Here is a 23,431-nt window from a genome sequence, read left to right on the forward strand (position 1 = left end):
ATAAAACACATCTAGGTAGCAAGGCTCCGGGGCAGGTTACTAGTTAATATGCTTGTATAACTGGGAGGGGGAAGATCATTCATCCAGATTGATGTAAGGTGAGTCGTATCGGAGTTCTTCCAGGCATAGTAAATGCATCTCGAACACAATCTCTAGTCATGATCTCTTTCATATTTACGTTTCCCGATTTATTTAGACCAAAAGTCTGGCTAGATTTTCCATGTACTTATTTGGTTAAACAGCCCTGCCTGTACATTATCAGTTTTTTAAGACTCTTTTTCTTTAGTTACATCAGAAATACCAAGAAACTCAGCCATCAACGGGTATGTACTTATCTATGGCCAAATGAAGCTCTGAGGTTGCAAAAGGGGTGTCGAATATACAAGCGTTAATCGGTACTCCACTCAAGCCCTATGGGAGCTGTGACAATTCATCAGACCTTCAAACAATGCTGATGCTGCGGACGCTAGTAAATCACATTTAAACTTTCGCATTTGCGTATTCGGGTTTTTTTTAGCCCCGCTCTTACTGTTCCAGCCAAAACTATTATTCTAATCCCGGCTAAACTTTGCTATACGCAATGCGATGCGATTTGATTGGTTCAACTTTTCCATAAGCTTTGTTCTATTTTGATTTTTGGTATGGAGTGCCAGGTATCGACATCGTGCTTCAACGTTCAACCATCTTTTCACATACTAAACATTATATGCGATAACTATCACGATGAATGTTGTGTCTTTCTATATAACTGAGGGGATTCTTCTCGAGAAAATGAATCTTCCCAACACATCAAGCCATCCTCTCCATCTTTCGTCTAATATTTAAACTCCATTTCAATCGACATCTTTCCGCCTTTCCCCATATTCACATCCTGATAACACAAGAGCCGCAATCATGGTAGCCACAGCGACCCTTGCTTCATGTGCATATTACTGCTATGATCCGGCAATGATGAACGGTGTGATGTTTGCAGCAGCCTTCCTACAAACCACAGCCTTACACATATATCAAATATCGCGATCTAAAACCAAATTTTTCATCCCCATCGTAGTGGGAGGTTTGCGTTAGTCCGCCCTTTTCGTACCAGAGACTAAATTGCCTGTACTAATATCTACCAATAGTCGAAATAATTGGTTATGGATGCCGGGCCATCTCACATTTCGAATCACCAAATTTCTCGGTTATCCCTTTTGCCATCCAATACACCTGTATCCTCGTAGCACCAACCATCATGGCAGCAGCAGTCTACATGTACTACGAACATATAGTCAAAGCAGTAGGAGGCGAATCACAGTCACCAATTCGCCTAAGCAGATTCCAAAAGATCTTTCTCTTTTTCGATTGTTTCTCTGCCTTGATTCTTATCGTTGGTTCTATTCTCCGCCTTATGACTACCATGCCTGTTAGCTGGATTAGACTTGGTAACCGGCTCGTCATGATGGGACTAGGCGAACAACTTGTTTTCCTGCTAATCTTCGTCTTCACGGTCGGGAAATTCCAATACAACATGTCGCGCAATCCTTTCCAACGCCTTTCCACAAGCACGATTCCGAAAGCCTCGGGTGGGGAGATCCCGTATAAGAAACATCTCATTGCTTTATATATCGCTTCTGCTCTGATCGCCGTTCGATCGGTTATTCGTTTGATGGAGAATTTGACCGGTACGACTGGATTTATTCGAAGCCATGAGATGATCTTGATTATTTTCGATGGAATGTTTATGCTCAATATGATGTTCCTCTTTCACTCTATCCATCCTAGTGAGATTTCCGCATGGGAAGCATTCTATGCTAGTAACAGGACTAATTCTTCGCTTCCGTACTTTGCGGGTATGAAGGTTTGGCAGGGGAAGAGATTGACTCGGGTGGATACGATAGAGCTTTTAGAAAAAAAGACATGGACGAGAATAGATTGAGAATGTGGCCGGGTTTATGGTGTTTTTGGTATAGTTTGATTAGATATCCTGGGGTTTGGTCATGGCGATTATGGGGATTCGGAGAGGTGGGTGGGTGGGTTAGCAAGGGAAATTACATCATCATTCATTTTATTTGTTAGAATAAACAGATATAGGTATAGAGTAGAACGAATGAAGCGTATTAAACACTGTTCTATTTTTTTGTTTTCTTTCCTTTTCAAACTCGATTTTCCTTCCAACTCGCATCTCACAAAAATAACTACGTCATAAAGCCTTACAAGTCCCATAGCTTAATTTCCCCTCGTAATCATCATCTAAAAACCCATTCACCTCATCCTTCGCCTCAAAATGTACCCAATGACCCCTATTCTGCACCTCCCTCGTAACCAAATCTTCCGCAAACAACTGCATCCGCTCCAACACACTTCTCATCCTCACAACACTTTCCCAATTCTACTAAATTAAAACTTAAAAGTTGCGCGACATAGCATCTAGGAACCGAGTTTCATCATCGAATTTCTTCTCGGATACCCCCAATTGTCGTCCATATATCGACAACGATAGCAATTTATGGGGCTGCGGTTAATTAATTCAAATTATATGTAAGATTAGGTATGAAGAGGGGTTACCTTATCTTTTTAATTATTGGGGCTACGATTCTTGATTATATAATATGCATAATTGTACAATCGATCGTACTTGCCATATTCCATATTGAGCCTAATAGCGGAAACTGGAGTTATTATCTTATACAATGAGAGAGCCAGTGGAAATATAGGTTGGAGGTTGCTGTGTTGGTGGGGGAGTGCTGTAAGAGGTGGATTAGTTGGCTTTTAGCGAGGTGGGTAGGGAAGGTGCTTAGGGGGAATCTCTTAGCTGTCTATTTTTTAGAATTATATATTTGTGAGAAATGGATTTTTTTGCTTGGGATGTTCGGTTTTTTGGGGATTTTGGGAGTTTGGAAATTGAAGTTTATGGATTTGGGATGAAAGGGGATGGTGTGCGTAGGTGTCCATCCATAGAATCCTCTTCGAAGAAGAATTGGATACATCCAAACCTTTCAAGCGCAACCCTTTTTCCGTTTTTTGCGTGAGCAGGTCTAAGACAGAGGGTGCTCCAGTCACTACGTATGGAAATGCTAAGAATGTAGCGAGGGGGAATCTCGATGGATATTAATTAATGAGTTGAGATCGAAAAAGTCTCCCGTAGTCATGGCATGCGGCGTCGATTTTCTCAAATTTCTCATAGGTGAGCAAGTCCTTAATATCAGTGGTCACATTCTTGAAGATGTGTGCCTCTACATAGTCAGGTTTATCGGTACCTCCATAGTCTAAAAGATCCGGGTCAATAATTCTACGTCCTTTAGAAGCAAAACAAGAAGTTTGATATGATCAATCATAAGATGTGGATGAAACACGATGGAGGAAGACAACGTTGGATTTGAAAGGCTTGGTGTTGAGAGGGTGCTAACATATACGTAGGTTGTGCCGGGAAGAAAGAGTGTCTGTTTTGAAGTTGGAGGGGAATTCTACAGCTATCATTATGAATTTTGGAATTTTGTAAGTAAACGGAAATTATTTTGAGCTAGGGAAGAAAATGAGAAGGAGATGAAAGCAATAGTTTATGTAGTATAGCAAAGGCTGTGTCGCAGTCCGCAACTATTAGGAGTTTCCGTGAGAAAAATAAAAGAGGTCATGAAAGCTTTGCAATTAATGGAAAATATCGAAAATTAAATCGGGAATAATATATGAGGTGCTCTTGCCCTTACGACGTGCCAGTTTTGATAGTTAATCGCTGAATGGGTTTCCATAATACCATAACTTTACACAGCCCGTGCATCCTGAAGACTCACAATTCACTCGCATAAGTCAGAATAGATTTTCCTCAACATTCAGGTCTCGAATCTTGATCAGATATCATGCTATAGTTATCAGAGACTACCTCATCACTAGATGATCTGCCCTCTGGGGGTCCGCGAAGTAATATCTAACCAGAAACTACTGATTATGTCTTTGAGTCTCGATACCGATCATTTATAAGGATGTGGATTCCAATATATGTACTAAGAAGAACATATATTTCAGAAGATCCCACCACTACATGGTGAACGTCAGTATTTCCTTATTATCGATGGGAACAACGTGGAGGATCAATTATCACCTGATGACTTTCCATATGTGAGAGAAATAGGAAACTAATAAATGGTACATTCCCTTACGTTGTTGGCAACAACACGAAGTCCACTAACAAATTTGTTTAGAGCCAGACTCCAACAAAATTTCACACAGGAAGAGAACAATAGAACTGAACGACGTTGGTTCAAGGTACCACGCTGACTCTGCCGACGCAGCAATTGCAATTTGAGTGGAAAGCCCGACACGGACAAAATGGTTTACACTTGTCCGTCTTTCTGGCCTAGAACATTCTCATCTCTCGGTATCAACCTTTTCATCAACAGTGGGACTGTGCCGTTGCTTTTCAAATCGTCTTACCCTTTTAGGCAAGTGAGGCATAAGTGGATCGAGTGCTCTTAATAGAACACCCCTCATGATTCTCGCTGGCGGTAGGACGGATTTGACAATAGAATGGTCATTTTACCCCGCACCAACCAGAAGAGTCGTAGTACGAGTTATGACGTAGAATTGCACAGCAAGGGTAGGCCATCAGGCTATTCCATTTAGTTTATCGTCTTTCTCTTTGTGGTCAGAATTGGCACCAGAGACGGACATCGGACAACTATAGTTTTGTAAGGGCCCTATTAAGCATGCACTAGAATCCTTCGAAGGCTCCACCAAATCGCTAATTATAAAGTAACTGGAGTTACATTTTCATCGTCCGTCTTACGGTGCGTGGTGGATCCATAGGGTAGAGGCTTATTACTGCTTGCTATATATACCAGCGCCTCATCCCACATAATCATTTACAAGCACACAACACTAAATTAATCTCCTGGTGAAGCTATCAGTCGGTTCAAGCATCCTCAATCTAAGAAGATTCCCCAAACATCAGCTCAACATGTCTGCGTACACGCCAGAAGTCAGCGGAAAGTTATACATTACTACCAATACCGATGACAAAACCACCACATTAGTTGACTCCGCGTCTTTCGTCACGAAGCCAGCAGGCCCCGGTATTGCAGTAAGTTATGTTTACTCTGCTGGCCCTACACCCTCATTCACCGACGACACCGATTTTAAAGCACGTCAAGAACTCGTCCAGCAGGATCGAATGCCCTCATTTCCATCCGCCGGTGGCAGCAAAGCTGGACTTTGCACTATCGCACCTAATCCCAATGGAGAGGAGGGATTCATGCATCGTACGAATACACTTGATTATATTTATATCACGAGTGGGGAGACAGAGTACGCAACGACCGACGGGGAGAAAAAGATCTTGAAGAAGGGAGACGTGGTTGTTCAGCGAGCGGGGTGGCATGCTTGGAAGAACACGAGTAAGACGGAGGAGTTGATCCTTTTTGCTGTTGCAATTGGTGCCGAGGGTGCGACTGAAAACTTTATGGAGGTGCTATAGGTATAGGATGGAATTGAGAGAATGTATAGGAATATTACTCGTATTCATGGAAAACGAAAATTAGTTTATTGTGTTTCTATGCATGCTATTACTGTAACACGTGTTGTGGTCACCGCCCTTTTCTGCCTATAAATCTTCTGTCAACTGAACTTTATTTTGTTTGTTGCATGTCTGTAAAATTCTTCAAATTGCACATCTATCTGTCCCAATTGGGACAAAATTTGCTGCGAACTACAACTATTGGGAATAAGAGCATATTCTAGACTTTATCCCCGGTGCATCAGGTCAAGATCATATACTTTTAACATACTGCCGAAAAGGCGGTGTACGCAATATAACATTGGTAAACTCTTGAACTTCCCTCCCTAAACCCTGCCCCTCACTGTCACCCCGCTACACACAACGTCCATCACCAAATCCAAGAAAACGATATCAAGATGGAGAGTTTCGAAGAAATGCAAAGTCGCCATCGCAAAGAGCAAAAGGATTTGCAGGGACGCATAACACAAAAGAAGAAAGGCGCAACGAAGAAGACTCGGAAAGGTGTGAACAGCGAATGCGAGGAATTGGAACGACAATTGAGAGAACGACAAGCTCAAGAAATAGCATCAATGAATGGGGATTCTGTTCCGGATATTGACAATTTTCCCGAGCTTGACGAGGAAGCTTCAGAAACATCGGCAAATGCGGTTGATGCAAGTGAAGTTAACAATATTACCGACTCATTAGAGAAATCTTCGATTGCGGAAACGGTAGAATCTGAAGCAGGACAGCCTAAGAAACGCAATCGACAAAAAGAAAGACTTGCAAGAAGGGCAGCGGAGCAAGAGGCTGCTGTAGAAGAAGCTAGAAAAGAGGCTGCGAATATGCCTGATGAAAAAGAAGTAGAAAGGAAACGAATGCAGGAGGAATTTACTTCGCGAAACTTACATGAGAAACAAATTAGACCCGACGGACATTGTCTCTTCTCTGCCGTAGCCGATCAACTATCACAAGCCGGGATACCTCTTGGAGCCGAGGCGGAAGGATTGAAGGATGATCAGCGATACAAAGTGGTTCGCAAAGCTGCCGCAACATATATTGAGGGACACCCAGATGATTTTGTTCCATTCCTAGATGAGCCTCTCGAGAATTATGTCCATAAAATTAGAGACACTGCGGAATGGGGTGGTCACTTGGAACTTCTCGCTCTGGCAAAAACATACAATGTTGAAATTTGTGTGTTACAAAATGGAGCAACGCAAAAGATTGAGCCTGGGACCGAGAACAAAGCAGAGACAATTTATCTAGCATACTACCGACACGGATTTGGTTTGGGCGAACACTACAATTCACTTCGGAGAGCACCATAAAAGACAAAAAAGCTGAAGGAGCTCAAGTTCACGCCCAAACTCGATTTCTACTCTAATCAGCAGGCGGAATCTATCTAATGCGACCAAACGCTGACCCAATCATTGATTTTACCATCTGAGTCATATCCACCCTTATTGGTCCTCTTGGGATGAAAGTGTGCAATACGCTGAAGGCCATTTTGCTGTGGTGGGCCGAGTTTTTCAACTTCAAGCTCGCAGGTTTCGGTGTATGGCAACAATTCCCCGGGGCGTGACAAATGACCTTCATAAATTCTTGGAGGCATGGCCCATGGCGGACCTCCAATCGATGGAGATTTCGTAGTAGGGAATTCGAGACAGATCAGTCTTCCTTCTGGGGACAGAAGCTCATGATATCGCTTGGACCATGCAGGCCTTAAAACAGGAGGTAATGCACAACCAAACTTTCTCAAGGTTTAGTAATCTTGATCCAAGAAGTTTAAAGAATTACATACCGTGTAATCGTAAATCAGATCAAACTTTTTCTCCCCGCCTACATTTGTCAAGAAATCATCTTTAAAGAAGTCTCCAGCTACCCAGGTAACTTTCCCTTTCTCAACCCCATCTTTTGGTTCATACAAACCCTTGCCATCTTTCTCCTTCTCGGTATCTTTAGCACCTTGCAGACCTGTCTCAGAAATATCCAGCCCATAAGCATCGTAGCCCATAGCACTCAATAGCAGGACATCATATCCCCTTCCACATCCAGCAACTAAAGCTTTCTTCCTTGAGCCATCAGCTTTCTTCGAGACAAGATCTTCCCGCTCATTTAGTATATCAATGAGTGCCGGATTAGGTGATTCGTTATCCCATGGAGTGACCTTGTCTTTCCAGAGCTGATCCCATTTCTCACCATGCTGAGCCGTATCATAACCCTCGAATTGGGCTTTGAGGCGAGCACGTGTTTCTAGATTGTTCAGTACCATTTTTGAATATTTGATGGATGAACTTGACTAACCTGATAAACTGAGATCCGAAGTCATGTTGATACCTTTTTTCACCTTGGACTTCTTCCTCGTCAGTTGTTCAAAGGTATCAAAGTCTTATCTGCTGAAAATTTCAGATTTGTACTGATGAGTTTCCCCTCTGTGCTTTAGATATAAAATATACCAAATCTTCCAGAGATGAGGTACCTACCTAGGAGGAAATTGGACGGGTATATATAGGTTGTGCTTTAGTTCTATAGTCGTAATTGAGTGATTTCATCTGTTTCAAATGATTACTTTAGTCTAGTGGATCTAGGTCTTCAACGGATGTAAAATATTGTGTGGATGGATCTAGGGATTTCCACGGTTGTAGAGCGGATGTAGATTATAACAGATGTGGATTTTCGAAACCTTAAATGATTACTAATATCTAAACTTGAAGTTATCATTTCTCCAGGAATCCGGAACTTTATTGGATGTGGCCAGATTCAGAGGCACATCTGAAGATCCCTGCATCGGCTTCGTTCTTCAACTATTTTCTATTTATTTCATCAATATTCCTGTTTAATCCAGCATTCTTTGATTCAGTTACAACTATTTAGATATATTCGTCTCTATATCTATTGTAAAACTGCTCTAATAATTATATTTGTTGTAGAACCAATCCGAAAATTGGAGCGGAAAGACAACTGATATACTCGTATATGGCCCCTATAAGGTATGTGGCAATTGTGGCGCTAAGCGAACAGAGCTTACCCCTGTCCTTAGACTGTAATCAAGCCGAGGCTCAGGAAATTCCGGGTAATTGATATGGTTCCTTGAACCTCCTCATCACAATTACAGCTTACTTCCTCTTCTATCTTCCATGAAATATATCTGCAAACTCTTAAACTAATCAGATTCATTGTTCAATTCAATCCCAAACATTTCAGACTCCACTATCCAATTCGATCACATATACAGGGTGGGACTACAGAAATATAGTAATCATGGATGCCGCAAATCTCTTTAATGTCAAGGTAAGCAGTCAACTTTTGTCTTTGGGCAGTTCATGAACTAATGGAATCTATAGGACAAGGTAGTTCTTGTTACAGGTGGAGCAAAGGGAGTTGGGCGCATGATATCAGAAGGCTTCGTCACGAATGGAGCTAAAGTCTACATCTCATCCCGCGATGCCAAAGCCTGCGAAGAAGCTTGCAAAGAATTGAACGCACTCGGTACCTCGATTTCTCCCAATTTCTCTCTTAGTCAAGCTAATCACTCTTTCCTACAGGCAAAGGTTCCGCACACGCCATTCCAGCTGACTTTTACAAACTCGAAGATTGCAAACGCATGGTGGATGAATTACAAAAGAAAGAAAAGAAATTACATATCTTGGTTAACAATTCTGGAAGCAATTGGGGAGCTCCTTATGCGGAATTTCCGGATGCAGCATGGACAAGAGTCTTGACTCTCAACCTCACCAGAGTTTTTACTCTCACCCAAGCACTCACGCCTCTCATGGAAGCCGCATCTAGCCCCGAAGACCCAGCACGCATCATCAATATTGGTTCCGTTGACGGAATCCGCGTTCCTTCTCTCGAAACTTTCTCATACTCTGCCAGTAAAGCTGGTTTACACCAATTGAGCAGAGTTCTGGCAAATCATCTAGGAAAGAAAAATATTACGAGTAATGTGTTGGCTTGTGGACCATTTGAGAGTAAGATGATGGCAGCTACACTCGAGAACTTCAAAGACGAGATTGTGAGTGGGATTCCACTGGGTAGAATTGGAAGTAAGGAGGATGTGGCAGGGGCTTGTTTGTTTTTGGCGAGTAGAGCGGGCAGTTATGTTAATGGAGCGACAATTGCTTTGGATGGAGGAAGTTTGGTGCAGAGTAAATTGTAAATAGGTGCGGAAGAACCGTGTATACCAATCTATTGTGTGATTTAAATGGAGATAATAGTATAATCCCATACAATTCAAAAGACATGTAACACGACATGAGTTACATTCTCGTCTCATCCGCATTCGAAACAACCAAGCATCATCTTTTATTGTCTAGATTCGATTTCCGAAACAACGTAGATATGCAACAAAATAATCACGGCTACCTACCTAGTACATATTCAAGTGAATAAATACAAAAATAAAACTACCAAGTCGTACCTAGATCATGTTAAGATCTTACCTTGATATCTACATCCTAACTAGGTAGTAGCCTTACAAGTTACAACTAATAGACAATAGGTAACCAATCTTTCCAGCCTCTTATAAAAATACCTATTTATCTCGTATGGGGGCTCCTTTGACGATCAATTATAGTCTGTCTCTCATACCCGAGATGCTCAAGGTTTCTGCATTTGGTATCATCTCATTGTTCTTATGAGGTGGTAGGATAGTATGGGATGGGGTGTTATTTTGTTGTGGGACCTGAGGGGTGTCTCCTTTTTTTTTTTTTAAAAAAAAAAAAAGGAAAGCTTGAGGTTTTTAGATGATGAGACGACAAGCACAAAAAGAAAACTAACAGTGAGGTGGAATTTTTCATTTTTGACAGCGCGCTTGGCAGCTTTGAGAGTAAAGATTTGTTGTTGCAACTAAATATTGAATATTGGGAGATGAACTTGTATGATTTATATATAGAGAGAAGGAGAACGAGGGATATATATGGAGACATGTAGGGTGAGGGGGAGATTTGCTAGTCAGGATTTCTTTTATATGTGTGCTTTTTTCGGGATTGTAACCTAAATGTGGCGCCATGGTTGTTAATTCGCTTTTCTACAGGGAAAGAATTCGTGGCGGAGGTGCTGTGGTTTTATAGATGAGGGAGAGGAGTTTTGTGGGGGAGGGGGGAAATGTGGTGAGGTGAGGTGTCGTCTGGATTCACTTAAAGGTGTAAGGGTTTAGTTGGATATTTGATTGAGTAGAGTGGGGAGGGATAGAGATAGAGATATCGTCGACTCAAGACACTACATGAAGCAGCCGCATAGCGAGGATGTTGACTAGGAATCTGGTGGTACCCGCCACTTGTTTAGGTGATATTCAGTTCAAGTACTTATATTTTTCTAACCCGGATGTTGAAGCTCTGAAAACTCTAATACCTGCCATGTCTTATTATTGGGTTTCTTGAGACTAGAAAGAGCATCAGATTGAATTGATTGATTCTCTAGCTAAGCAGTTAAGCTGCGAGTATATATTCAAAAAATGAAGGAATAGGGTTAGGTATTCGGCCTTCGGAATTAAAGTGCTTTGAAATCAAAATATTGAAAGCAAACAAACAGTATACCAAAAAGGAAAGAATGAATTAAAGGTTGAGTTTTGTTTGCTCCTTATATGCATCATGCAATATATATGCATATGCTGCCAAGATCCCAGGAGGTCAACACATTCACCTCTTTTTTTTTTCAGATTCTCACGACCTAAGAAATACTAGAGCACTCAATTCATATATATATATATAATACCCTAACACACTATAGAAAAACTACTCTCATACGGATCGCAACCCTGTATTCTCTACACTATAAAAAGCGTTGATTTTGGTGCACTCTGGAAGGTATTGAAATATTGAGCTATTGATTCTAGAATGTTATTTCTGTAAACTTTGATATGTATTCACTAACCAAGTCAGGTATTACATATTCCAAATAGACCATTCCACGCAATCTTCTTTTTTATATAAGGTTCGGAGAACTACAGCTTTGATCCATATCACACTGCAAAATAATTCTTTTAATTTTAGGAAACCTCTTTCGAACCTTTTTAAATGCAGAGTTAAAGACTTTGTAGCCTACCTCGGCTTTTTTTCGTAAAGAAGACTTTGGTGTGATATATTGGTCCTTTTTATCATTTTTGCTTTCAAAATTACCCATTTTATTTTTTAATTAAAGGAGTATTGTCGTTTGTTCTAAGTCTTATATTATCTTATTCCATCAACATTTTTGGCTAGAACACCGATCGCAATTAATTATTATTAATCATAAATACCATCACATCTCTTAGATACAGACGCCTTATGTCCTGTTTCCGACCCATTTTCCCTTTCGTCCCAGCATGTTCTGAGTGTGTCCTTGGGATATTTTATAGTGCTAGATGGGTAAATTAAGTGCATGATAAATGCAGAATATTAAGTGGGGTCTGAACGAAGCGGGATTGTTTGATTGGTGCGTTTGTATTGAATGTACTACTCGGGTATTCTTGATCTATATACCTACTTAATAATTCACCTATACCTTTTTTCAGTAATAGTAAGCCGGACTCAATCTCGAAGAAATAAATCCAAGTATATAAACAATCCATAGTTATCTATTTGATAGTTATTCCATGGGCGTTGCAGGCTTTGCGAAAAAAACACTGAATTCAGGAAAAGATACCAGACGCAGCTGTGCGTATTAAAATGAGAAATGTATACATGCTGCTATTTCATCGAAGGATATTTTCGCAGGACTTTAGCCCCTTTTTCAACATTGGATCTTTATTATCGTTTTACTAGAGCTTTATTGCCAAATCAGAAGAGGCTGTTTTATCATCAGGGTATGATATCAATTGAATATGTATAGCTAATATCTAATATCACTACCATGAGTCTTTCATCACTATCATGATCTAAAAATCCAGATAGAACATTTGCTTCCACTCACAGAAGCTCGACAATCTACGCATCTCATTGCGACCTAGTATTTCGTACATACTAACAAGATCTCTATAAACATTACTGAAACATAAGCATCATCATTAACTTTCTTAGACAATTTGAATACTTTTAGTTTCATTGCAAGGCTGGAGAAGTGGTGGTTTTATATTTAGAGGTGATAAATCTAGTGTTACGAAGTAACAGCTGATCTGTCCATACGAGCTCGGACCATTTGGAAAAGCAAGGAGATTCACATACAAAACGTATGGCAATTGACTCATGTGGTCTCCCCACCTTAAGCAAGCACAGACATCGAATCTGATCGAAAACACGTGATCAAGGATTCCCACCGAGCTGAGGAATCCCACTATGGTGGGAAATATTCCCACCTTGATGGGACGATAGAGGGCAGTGGGATGCATAGTACGAAGGTCTATATAATCTAGATGGATTTCCTTTGTATAAAGCTTCGTGCTCAAGATCAATCATTTAGTATACTCTACTATTAGTTACGAATTGCATTGTCATTACGTAAGTCCTTGCTTGACGCCTAGTTATAAACCACCTCGAGAGCCTAGAGCACTTTCACGTGATCTAGACGGCAAACTCGTAACAATACTTCAGATTTTCTTTCTTTTTCTACTTTTTTATATATATTATAAATCTTACCCCTTTTGGAAATTGATTAATATATATATATTTAATTTTCTAGAAAAAAAATAAAATATAAAGTGTTAAAAGGAATAGAAGTTACCGGTACTAGTCACGTGTCGTGATTAGTAATACGGTTACCTAAACAGGCTAGATTAGATGAACCATAAGCAGGCATATTGGTCCCCTCCGAGGATACCAAGAGGAGATCTTAATATGCCTACACACGTAGTAATATAGTCAATATAGAGGCCTCTTCCACCCAATCTTTTAATATAAAGAATATTTTATTAAAAACTAATAATTAACAAAGTAAAACTTCTGTTACGAGTGTCACACTCAAGAATACTGGGTAAAGTATCTTGTATTAGAAAATACTAAGCTAAGGAGAAAAGAAGAAGGAAAACAAGAATAGCGAGTTTTCCTGTGATTAAATACAAACGGGGCATGCCACGTGACCCGAAAGTGTGAGGCGTCACAACGAGATTTGCCGTCTAGATCATGTGGAGGTGCTCTAGGCTCTCGAGGTGGTTTATAACTAGGCGTCAAGCAAGGACTTAAGTAATGACAATGCAATTCGTAACTAATAGTAGAGTATACTAAATGATTGATCTTGAGCACGAAGCTTTATACAAAGGAAACCCATCTAGATTATATAGACCTTCGTACCGATGGCTACTCAGTAGGATCAATGCGGCTCAGTACTGAGCTCACTGATCCTTACTGAGCCAGTCACGTGATATTGATTGCACGTGAGGGTTTCCTGTTACTCGGCGTAACAAGTATATAAAGAAGGAGGAGAAATAATATCCATCAAGACAGGAATTCAAATCATTTCGAAAACTTCAAGCAGTTGAATAGAGGTTTTGTCTTTTTGAGTAACTAAGAATCAATCAAAAACAGAGAGTTTGGTAGAAGCCCGAAGTTTGAAATACTGATATATCTCGAAATCTCGTAGCGGATATAGTTCATGGTAGTGATAATGACGATGGAAATCGAGAAGGATAATCAATGGGCATATTATAAAATGAAACGATGGTGATTATTATCTTATAATAACATTGAAGAGTTAATTTACTCGATGATTTCGAGGTTTCGGCCTTGAAAGTTGAGGAAGCAAAATGTTGGCCCGATTTTATGAGTATAAAAAAGCATCTGGATTATTAGATTCGCTTGTAATTTGAGGGAACTGTGGATATGGATTTTTGAATACTTAAGTTGTATGATCGTGGGTGTGAAAATGGGGGGGTTTTGCTAATTTACAGAACTTGCTGGATGCTATTTGTGGTGGTGATGGTATGCTATACACGTCCTGAAGATTTTATGGAGACGTACTCATAAGAATTCTAGGAAATACTGTAATGACTTAATAGTTTCAAAAGAATCATCTTCTAACGGAAAGACAAAAATGTATGCAATAGAAAACGACCAAACTTCTGTTTAAGCAGAACGAATATGCAAGCAGCTATGCAGTCGCCAATACTAAAAATCCTCCTTTCGCAGCACTTGCCCAGCCTTTCTCAAAACCCGCATTACGAGTACCTAGTAATTTACTCCTGAATTTCAAACCAGCCACTGAGCGACTTCACACCCTAAAGTAGTCCAAGTCCAATCCCTCTAGAGGCTGCTACTAGCAACATCAAAATACAATGATCAAAACTCCTCTTTGCCAAACTTTCAAACATCAAGGAGATCGACCGGATGAAGCCAAGGTTGGACATGGAAGATGTATGTATGTATGCATGATGTAATCGTAATTTAAGTATTCTCCGAGGAAATTAAGATCTGGGATTTTAATTGAAGATAAATAATAAATAATGCGAGCTCTGTAGGTATCGACAGCAAGGAAAATTAATGCGGGGTAGGTATGTAGGTTTGAGGTGATGAAAGTATTGTAGTGGGATGATGGAAGGGGATAACTTCATAAAAAGGTAAGACTTACTAAGTAGCTTGTAATCTGGGCTTACAAGTTTGAAGAGACAAGACTTACAGTTACTCGTAGAAATATATAAAGATATAATAGAAATCATTGTGAGCTTGAATCAGCATCCTCAATAAATCATAGATAGGTATTTGACATAATTCACAGCCACATGATTCGTATGTAACTTGGCATTTTTTAAATCTTAACATAAAAAGAAAGAAATCAAACCAAGATCTTGAGAGTAGTCTGTACAGAAATACTCTGTAATAAATTGTAAGTCAAGTTTCCCAGCCATTTCTTTCGATAATTTTATCGCAATTTCTTATCAACAGAGCCAGTTAGTTGTCATGGAAACCGATTTCTACATTAATTAGTTAATTCTGACTAATATTGAAGGTTACGGACACCATGTCAGATCTTATTATCAAACACTTCCAGATGATACTAAACGCTTATATATACTAAACGGTAAACGTCCCGCTATCATATCCTTGATTGATAAGTTATATTTTAACCAATTAGATTAGATAGGAGATACTTGGTTTATGCTTATTTTTGGCGGATGAAATTCATTTGGATGCGCCCAATTGTCCTGTCCTGAAATAATGTCGATGGCTGTGATGTTGAAAAATTGGGGGTTGGGAACACAACCGTGTACCTGCGTACCTGCGTACTTCAAATTGGATCTGGAAGCAGAAATGGATACTAACTGAGAGATAAAAATTCGAGTCATTTTTCATTTTATTTGTACGATGATATGGAACTGTTGTTAAATTATGAGGGAAGGGTAGTCTTACAAGTGTGTACAGAGATGATGTGAAATGATTGGCTCGATATTGATATTGGTTGTGCCCCTCATTTTCATGGCTCTTGGTAATGGTTGAAGTTTAGGCTTGTACGTACTCTGTCTGTACTTCTTCGGTTTCTTGCATTGCTAGATTCGATGTGAGGTCAGCGTTGGTAGTGAATGGAAGTGGCAAGAGCCTTGTTTTATGGGTGTATGTACTATGTATGTATGCGTTTATCCGCCACAACGGTGCGTGATATGCAATGGTGAGATTTGATGGATGTTGTGAGACTGTTTGTGGGGTTGCTTTGGGTGGGATTGATTGTTTGAGTGAATTGAGGGTTGTAGTCTGGTGTAATAGATTTGCAGAGGAGATAGAGGGTGGAGTAAATTGTTGAGTTACGGGATGAATATTCAATATCAAATCTTTATCTGTTTCAACAACACCTAATAGGTAACTCAATGAATCTTCCGTCAGTAGCTTCGGGCATCATATCGATTCCCACTACTCACTCCATGCGGACGAATGACTTTCTTATTTAGACTTTCCGTACCTAAGATCAGTACCCAATCCACCCCAAAACGTGCCAATCTAATCCACATGTTCCCTAGTAAAAGTGTCAAAGCTCTGTCAAAAGATCGTAGTAGAGTAGTAGCTGGATAGATATTTGAAAGGCGGTAACCTATGGAGTAAGAAGTAGTATTAAATAATAATATTAATATGGATTCGTAACTTTTGTAACCTTTGAAAGAAAAAGAGGCTTTTCTGTAACCTCACACTCTGACTTCTCACCTCACACCTCTCACCCCTTACTTCTTTCTGATCTCTGATTTCTGGCCTCAGATCTTCCTCAACCCTCGAATTCAATACTCGGCCCCAATTGATATACAACACAATACCTACCTACACACTACATACCTGGCCTTGTCTTTCAATCATCCTAAATACCCTCCTTTAGCTTTATCATAAGCCATCTATCACCATCAAACAAAACACGGTAAAACAAACGAATAGAATTCATCAATTATTCAGGTACTGGTCAGCTTCATATTTTAATTGGTCGATAACAATCTATCTTACCCAAAATTCATCACTCCAACTAATTTTTTATTGGGCAGAGTAAACAATCAAAGTTGCATAAAACAAATTCGCCAACGCACAACTTCTCTCCAGCCTATTTCGAAAGGATCAACCCAAAAGATCCAAAAGAACTCCATAATAATAATAATAGAGCTTCGATCAGCTCTTAATTATCCTCGAAAATATCCCGCAGAAGGATCATTGGTTTCTTGGAATTTTTTAAAAAAGCTTTTTAGCTTTTAATTCACTCCTTTTTCCTTTTTTCCTTGACTTAATTCGGGTTACATTTGCAGAGGGAAAAGCCTCAGCTGCATCTTTGGGGCTGAGGACCAAGCATTTGAACCACCATTCGAGAATAATTCAATTCACCTTTTACCCCAATTTTCTTACCGGCATTCTCTGTACATTACACAAACCTATCCAAAAAAGCCGCCCATCCTACCGCTGATGCATCCCTCCGTTCGTTTATTCGATTTGTGAGGAGTTATCATTATGGGTGTCGAATCAAAAAAATCAAGAGCTCCCCCTCTCCCTGCGCCAACGGAAACAAGTACCGCGGACAGTGACGCCGAAAACGAGAACGAAACGACTGAGTTGGGCTCAAGAGTAACGGATAAGAGTGCATACACGATACCGGATGACGGTGCTCCAGTCACCATCGCTACGCGAAAGAAGAAGAAACAGGATAGTCTAAGTAGTTTATCAAACAATAAGTCTCAAACTTCATTGTTGATCGAGTATTTTGAAGGGGGAAAGGAAGACAGAAGTCGAAGACCATCGGTTCGTGTCAAAGTTACACCATCATCGAAACACCGAAGCAAGTCAGCTCATGAGCACATCCAGATTACGGAGTCCAGAAAAGGTGCTAGAAGGCCATCGTATACCCAACGCATTTCATTATCCGATGCCAATAAGGAGAATAGAGGATTGGCGCCAGAAGACGAAGCCAGCATGAGCTCTTTTCGTTCTACAACTGAAGAATCTAACCTCACCTCTAGGAGTGGTGGGAGACCTATCGAGGTTGAGATCATGAGGCATGGAAGTCCGCTGATACCCACCGAGTTAGGATCAAGAAGTGCTCCGTACAATGGTTCCGATATATCATCCATGCCTGCCGATAGTTTCCTCGATGGACATACCAGATCTCTAGAACGAAGACGTAGTCGAAGTTTGACAAGAGATGAAGCTTTGATCGCTGGAACAGCTACCGGATTGGCTGCCAGTGCTGCATCGGAAAAGTCGAGAACTCCATCGCGCCGACGAAGTCGAAGTCTTAGCAGGGAACGAATAGTGGCACAAAAGGCCATGTCAAAGGTTCGCGGTGATCGGTCAGAACATCGACGCAAACAACGAAGGAGTCGTAGTCGAAGTGTCAGTGGTGATAAGCTTACAGAAGGAATCAAGTCGCCACGAAGAAGATCAAGCCGAAGCCAAGCCGAAGAATCTTTAATGTCGGGAGCCGACTCGGGTCTGCTAGATTCACAAGTCAGTCGTAATTCCGACAGAGTTTCGGTCCGATCTGGAGCTTCGAAGAATTCTTCCATCAACAATCCCAAGCTGCTAGAAACCGTCGAGGATGCCATCCGTCGTTTGATCCTACCCGAATTATCAGCATTGAAGAGAGAATCAAGTAAGCGTGCGGAACGTCGAAGTTCTGTAGGAAGTGGTATCTCTAGCATATCGGGAGGACCCAAGGTCACTCTTAATGATGGGGAGGTTCTCTCTGGAAGGAACCGCACTGATCGTGTGAGAGATTCAGACTCACCACGAAGTTTCGATCGAGGCGAATCCGAAGAAACTATTTCACAAAATGACAAGGCGAAAAGGAAGAAGACTCGGGGCCTCGAAACAGCTGCTTTGGGCGCAGGAGTTGGCGCCTTGACTGCGGCTGCTCTACAGAAGCATCAATCACAAGAGTCTGTGATGGATGAAAAGAAAGAGCGACGACGCAGGAGGAAGAATCACAGCCGTGGCAATAGCTTAGGTGGCGAGCTCTCACCCACAGAAGAAAGAAGTGGTCTCGATTTAGCGCCCCCTATGCCACTCATGAGCGCGATCAATGCCTCGGATATTACCAGAACTTCGATCCTGTCGGCTGAATCAGAGAGACCTCATTCCGCTAGCTCGCAGCGTGTTACGCCTGTTCAAGAGGTGGTGGCCCGAAAAGATGTTACTTCTCCAGCTACTCGAACGCCAACTCGGACGCCGATTAATCTACAACACGGCTTAGGTACTCAGCACTCGAACTTCTCACGCGGAAACCTTAGTCTTCATAGTCAAAATAGTGAGCAGCAGTTACCCGGCCAAGAATACGAATTGGATGAGAATGGAAGAAAAGTGCCTATGCGAGAATTTTACGACCCTGATCTTGACGATTCAGCGCTGTCAGAAGAACATAACGGGGGTCACTCTAATACAGTCAGAGCTGGTCTGGCAGGTGCCGCTGCTGGTGCTGGCCTGGCAGCGCTTCATCATGATCAACATGACATCCCCGATGACGAAGATTCTGAATTACTTGAAGCAGAGCCACAACATCCTTACTATCAGAACACTCAAGAGGTACCTCCTCCACTCAGATACGTCCCTTATGGTCACGAGAGACGTGGTTTGAGTCCTATTCAAAGCGTTTCAGGATATACCGAGAACGAAGATGGACCACCTAATCAACGAGACTCTAAGTTAACCGAGAGTACGAGATCATACTCTTCACTGGCAAAAACCGCTCAACACAACCAGTCCATGAAATCGCTTGAATCCATTAATAATAATCACAATCGTCATGACTTTTCAGAAGTTCGAACGGGTGGGCTATCGGATTCTGAGCTCACTCAAGATGGGGATGGACAATATTGGGATGAACAACACCGAGAGAACGATCGAAATCGAGATTTTGACTCCCAACTGAGTCTTGAAAATAAACGACTAACGAACTATACCGATGACAGCCTTGATACTCGAGATGTCTCAACCGGTCAAAATATTAAAGGTGTCGGTGGAAAACCTGACTTTGTCAACACGCCCATAGGAGTCGAATCACATGTTGCTTCGTTGGTTAATGCATCTGAGCTCACTGGCACTAACTCATACCCTGGTAGCAATAGCCAAGTCAATCGCAAAGCTTCTTACGAATCATTTGAAGATGAATCCGAGAGAAACTTCACAAGCCGAGGCAATAGCCCCGTGAAGTCAAAAAATCCTAAAAAATATGTCGAGGAGTATGATCTTGACGAGAATGGAAGAAAGGTTGAGATGCCAAAAACACAAACCAAGGAAAAGCTTGGAGCGGGTGCTCTGGGAGCCGCTGCTGCTGCACTATTGGCAAAGGCACGTGAAAAGATGAATAATAACAATAACGATGCAGACAATATCAAGTATGAGGAACGTAAGGAAGATACTGGAGCACCCTTACAGAAGTCATTCAAGGATCGTACAAATGATGGGCAACGACTTTCTTCCCCTCGCCACAGCGTCGATAATCTCAGTGAAGTTAGTCAAATGACTGATCACCCTAAAATGAGTGCGAGTGGACTCCCAGATATGCATGATCCAATGCCCGAAATTGGCTATGGAGACGATGCATCAGAAGTAACAACAAACCCGTCTATCATTCAAGGACCTATCGGTGGTGCACAACATGGAAGCCGCGATCACTGGCAAAATCATGCCACGCCACCACAAGCCAAGCGTACACAAAGTTCCGCATCTGGCAATGCTCTTCATGAAGCAGAAGCTGCATTGATTGGTGCTGCTACTGGTGCAGGTGCTGCTGCTGCTTTGGCTGGCCACAGCAGAGAAGTTAGTGGAGAGCATGATGATGAGTGGAGAAGAACTTCCGGAGAGCGAAAACGTGATACTCTCATCACAAACCCATACGAAGATACAAGTCCAGTTGCTAATCTTGGTAATGGAACCGGCCTTGATCGGGAACTTTTGAATCAAGCTGGGTTACAAAATGCAAATCGCGCATACAATGATAAGCTTTATGCTGGCAGTCCGAACGGTCTACCCAAGGATGAAGGATATATCTCATCAGCTCCCAATGCTGGTGCTCAGACTCCCGAGCAGCGTCTGAACAAAGGAAAGGGTATCGACTTTATGGATCAAGAATTAGGAAATGCTACAGATGCATTAAATGGTGACCAATTTTATCCCGGTCACTCTCGGCATCTCAGTGGCATGTCACAAGGAATGGGCTCTCCATTATATGACAGTGCAACGGGCAATGGTATTGATCGTATTCAATCGAAGGATATCGTGGCTTTGATGGATCATCTTACTGTTCGTGACGCCCAACGTAGCGCTCGTGACACTGAAATCCTCGTAACCCTTGTTCGAGCCGCTGCCGAAATGAGAAATTCTTTCGAAGACATGAAGAGATTACTTGCTGATACTGAAGATGTTATTATCACCGAAGTACAAGGCAACACAGAAAAGTCGGTTCAAAAAGTCATCAATGGACCACGCCCTCTACCTCAAAGTGCACCTCGATCTATCAGATCAGCGGAGATGTATGAAGATCTTCCTACGAAGCGAAGAAACGTTTTTCGAAGAGCATTGAAAGGTTTAAGCAAGAAGAGCACAAACGATCTTGGAAAGATCGAAGATATGCTTGTTCAATTACTTGGTGATGTTGAAGGTCTTAAAGTTGCTCAAGGTCTTCAGAGTGGTACTTTGGATTATGATGATTTCCCTGAAGGACGTTCTGAACAAGATCGTGGTTACGTACCTGAAGGTAACGCTGGCACTTCCACTGGAAGTCACGCAAGTCAATCTGGCCCTCTTTCCATTCCACTTTCTCAATCTCGTAACACAAACCGAGGCTTTGATGGACGCAAATTCTCGGATCATCGAATTAGTACAGTACCTGAAGGTGATGAGGATGAACTCAGTCCACATGAGGAGGAAATTCTTAATAATCAGTTTGAGAATGATGAAGATGTTCTTACTCCAACTCGTGAGACTTTCCGTGATCGTGGAGAGTCTCTACCATTGGATACACCTCCTCAACAACATAAGGCTTCCGGCTCTCTAAGCAATGATAATACTCCTCGAACTGAGACAGAAAAGACTAAGAAGCATAAGTCAAGTAGCTCTTCTGGTTGGATTCCTAAAGTATCTCGTTGGTCCGAGACTACCGCCTCAACTGTGTTTAAAGGCTTCCGCAACAGTGGTCGTAAGAGTGGTGGCAAGGAACCTGAACAATACAATTCACCTCCATCGGGATCGGATTCCGGACTTGGTACATATCAAACCGAACAAGAGCATACTGACCATGATCGCGAGCGTGACTATGATCATGATAAATTTCATTGAACCTGCCAGGGTTGATTCACCTGCTACCCCAAGATCGGTAAGATCACTCGCTAGGTCGGATGATAAATTACATTCCGGTTTCTCTTCAGAACAACTTCATCAGCAATTTATGGAAGGGGATGTTCCTTTAAGTCTTTTACCAGGAGTTCTGCCGGGTGTTGAAGATCCAAAATACAAGGCTCATCGAAATTCTTTGAACCTTCAACATCCACAACCTCGTCAAGGTCCTACACATCGCTATCAAACCCATCTCGAATCACAAGCTCAAAATTTTGATCAACCTCAACCCATGTCTCCTTCATCCCTTAACTGGGGTTCATCAACTAGCATTAATCGTCTACCACCTAATGCCAACCATCGTTATAGTCAAGCAACAACTAACACCGATGGAAGACTTTCACCTATTTCTGATGGTGGATATTCGGATCGTTCTGCCTCAGGTCAAGCTCCTGCTAGACCTCCTAAGGAACCAATTGTCCCCGAGAAGCCACTCAATATTCGTAATAAATCTACAAAGCCAAGTCCATTGAGTAATGAACAATTACAAGACGAGAATGAAGATAGTAATACACAATCTGCTTCGAGAAGATTAAGTGGTGCGTTGAATGCTCCGACGAGAAAACCTACTGGGCCAAGAAGTATGAGTGTGGCTAGTAAGAGTGGAGAGTTGAACAGAGATGAAACAGTTATTAGGAGGAATGTTAAGAGGAGTAAGTTGTTTGATTCAATGTGATATTGGGGAACCAATACTAATGGATTTATAGACACATTTAATGATTTTACCAGCAATCATAGTGGCGAGTCGGAAACTTTTTAAGTGTATTAAAAGATTGAGCGTGCGGAGCGTAGTGATTTCTTAGAATACCCCTGTTGCAATAACATGATAACAGACCACAATAACACAATATGAAATAGTAATAGTTTAGCGAATATTTGGGCTTGGATGAATGGATAGGTTGGAGGGTTAGTTGCGGAATGAATGAATGGATTTTTTATAGGGCGGGGGATGAGAGATGAAAGGTGGGGAAATCGGAGGTTATCTATGATGATGATGATGATAGTAGTAGTGGTGGTACAGAAAGGGGATTTTTTTCATGACGATTTGAGTTGAGCTTTACCACTCACTTTCGATGGATATGATATGATATGATACCGGTTTTTCATATTTTTGAATGTGAATGTGGCGCGGGAAAGGGGCGATTATGATGACTTTATGATGAGAAGATGAAAGATGAAAAATGGGATGGGATTATACCTCTTGGGGCGCTTTTTCCTTCTTGCGAAATGTATGTCTTTTTTGTGAGAGTGTGTGGTCTGTTAT

The 23,431-nt window shown here is 41.4% G+C and overlaps 12 protein-coding genes across 12 annotated transcripts; 8 read left to right on the forward strand and 4 right to left on the reverse strand.

The window, feature by feature from the left end:
• Positions 1–1,231: 1,231 nt before the first annotated feature.
• Positions 1,232–1,915, forward strand: SS1G_03840 (hypothetical protein; the record flags this gene model as incomplete). The annotated part of the gene is made up of 1 exon (XM_001595701.1): positions 1,232–1,915. One exon carries the CDS (start codon positions 1,232–1,234, stop codon positions 1,913–1,915), a length of 684 nt encoding a protein of 227 aa, XP_001595751.1.
• Positions 1,916–2,179: 264 nt separating this feature from the next.
• SS1G_03841 (predicted protein) lies at positions 2,180–2,347 on the reverse strand (the record flags this gene model as incomplete). The annotated part of the gene is made up of 1 exon (XM_001595702.1): positions 2,180–2,347. One exon carries the CDS (start codon positions 2,345–2,347, stop codon positions 2,180–2,182), a length of 168 nt encoding a protein of 55 aa, XP_001595752.1.
• Positions 2,348–3,126: 779 nt separating this feature from the next.
• SS1G_03842 (predicted protein) lies at positions 3,127–4,251 on the forward strand (the record flags this gene model as incomplete). Its single annotated transcript, XM_001595703.1, has 4 exons — positions 3,127–3,204; positions 3,397–3,474; positions 4,000–4,028; positions 4,176–4,251. 4 exons carry the CDS (start codon positions 3,127–3,129, stop codon positions 4,249–4,251), a joined length of 261 nt encoding a protein of 86 aa, XP_001595753.1.
• Positions 4,252–4,930: 679 nt separating this feature from the next.
• On the forward strand, positions 4,931–5,446 carry SS1G_03843 (hypothetical protein; the record flags this gene model as incomplete). The annotated part of the gene is made up of 1 exon (XM_001595704.1): positions 4,931–5,446. One exon carries the CDS (start codon positions 4,931–4,933, stop codon positions 5,444–5,446), a length of 516 nt encoding a protein of 171 aa, XP_001595754.1.
• A 437-nt stretch (positions 5,447–5,883) lies between these two features.
• On the forward strand, positions 5,884–6,798 carry SS1G_03844 (hypothetical protein; the record flags this gene model as incomplete). Its single annotated transcript, XM_001595705.1, has 1 exon — positions 5,884–6,798. One exon carries the CDS (start codon positions 5,884–5,886, stop codon positions 6,796–6,798), a length of 915 nt encoding a protein of 304 aa, XP_001595755.1.
• Positions 6,799–7,232: 434 nt separating this feature from the next.
• Positions 7,233–7,742, reverse strand: SS1G_03845 (hypothetical protein; the record flags this gene model as incomplete). Its single annotated transcript, XM_001595706.1, has 1 exon — positions 7,233–7,742. The coding sequence occupies one exon, from the start codon at positions 7,740–7,742 to the stop codon at positions 7,233–7,235; it is 510 nt and encodes a 169-aa protein (XP_001595756.1).
• A 989-nt stretch (positions 7,743–8,731) lies between these two features.
• SS1G_03846 (hypothetical protein) lies at positions 8,732–9,629 on the forward strand (the record flags this gene model as incomplete). The annotated part of the gene is made up of 3 exons (XM_001595707.1): positions 8,732–8,761; positions 8,815–8,959; positions 9,016–9,629. 3 exons carry the CDS (start codon positions 8,732–8,734, stop codon positions 9,627–9,629), a joined length of 789 nt encoding a protein of 262 aa, XP_001595757.1.
• A 2,011-nt stretch (positions 9,630–11,640) lies between these two features.
• Positions 11,641–11,832, reverse strand: SS1G_03847 (predicted protein; the record flags this gene model as incomplete). Its single annotated transcript, XM_001595708.1, has 2 exons — positions 11,641–11,666; positions 11,709–11,832. The coding sequence occupies 2 exons, from the start codon at positions 11,830–11,832 to the stop codon at positions 11,641–11,643; spliced, it is 150 nt and encodes a 49-aa protein (XP_001595758.1).
• A 1,844-nt stretch (positions 11,833–13,676) lies between these two features.
• Positions 13,677–14,606, forward strand: SS1G_03848 (predicted protein; the record flags this gene model as incomplete). The annotated part of the gene is made up of 3 exons (XM_001595709.1): positions 13,677–13,687; positions 14,271–14,301; positions 14,427–14,606. The coding sequence occupies 3 exons, from the start codon at positions 13,677–13,679 to the stop codon at positions 14,604–14,606; spliced, it is 222 nt and encodes a 73-aa protein (XP_001595759.1).
• Positions 14,607–15,267: 661 nt separating this feature from the next.
• On the reverse strand, positions 15,268–16,319 carry SS1G_03849 (predicted protein; the record flags this gene model as incomplete). Its single annotated transcript, XM_001595710.1, has 4 exons — positions 15,268–15,290; positions 15,596–15,634; positions 15,833–15,863; positions 16,230–16,319. 4 exons carry the CDS (start codon positions 16,317–16,319, stop codon positions 15,268–15,270), a joined length of 183 nt encoding a protein of 60 aa, XP_001595760.1.
• Positions 16,320–17,289: 970 nt separating this feature from the next.
• Positions 17,290–22,110, forward strand: SS1G_03850 (hypothetical protein; the record flags this gene model as incomplete). Its single annotated transcript, XM_001595711.1, has 1 exon — positions 17,290–22,110. One exon carries the CDS (start codon positions 17,290–17,292, stop codon positions 22,108–22,110), a length of 4,821 nt encoding a protein of 1,606 aa, XP_001595761.1.
• A 289-nt stretch (positions 22,111–22,399) lies between these two features.
• SS1G_03851 (hypothetical protein) lies at positions 22,400–22,927 on the forward strand (the record flags this gene model as incomplete). Its single annotated transcript, XM_001595712.1, has 2 exons — positions 22,400–22,820; positions 22,875–22,927. The coding sequence occupies 2 exons, from the start codon at positions 22,400–22,402 to the stop codon at positions 22,925–22,927; spliced, it is 474 nt and encodes a 157-aa protein (XP_001595762.1).
• Between the last annotated feature and the right edge of the window lie 504 nt (positions 22,928–23,431).

Source organism: Sclerotinia sclerotiorum, genomic scaffold (assembly GCF_000146945.2).
Source record: "Sclerotinia sclerotiorum 1980 UF-70 scaffold_4 genomic scaffold, whole genome shotgun sequence".
Lineage (NCBI taxonomy): Eukaryota > Fungi > Ascomycota > Leotiomycetes > Helotiales > Sclerotiniaceae > Sclerotinia > Sclerotinia sclerotiorum.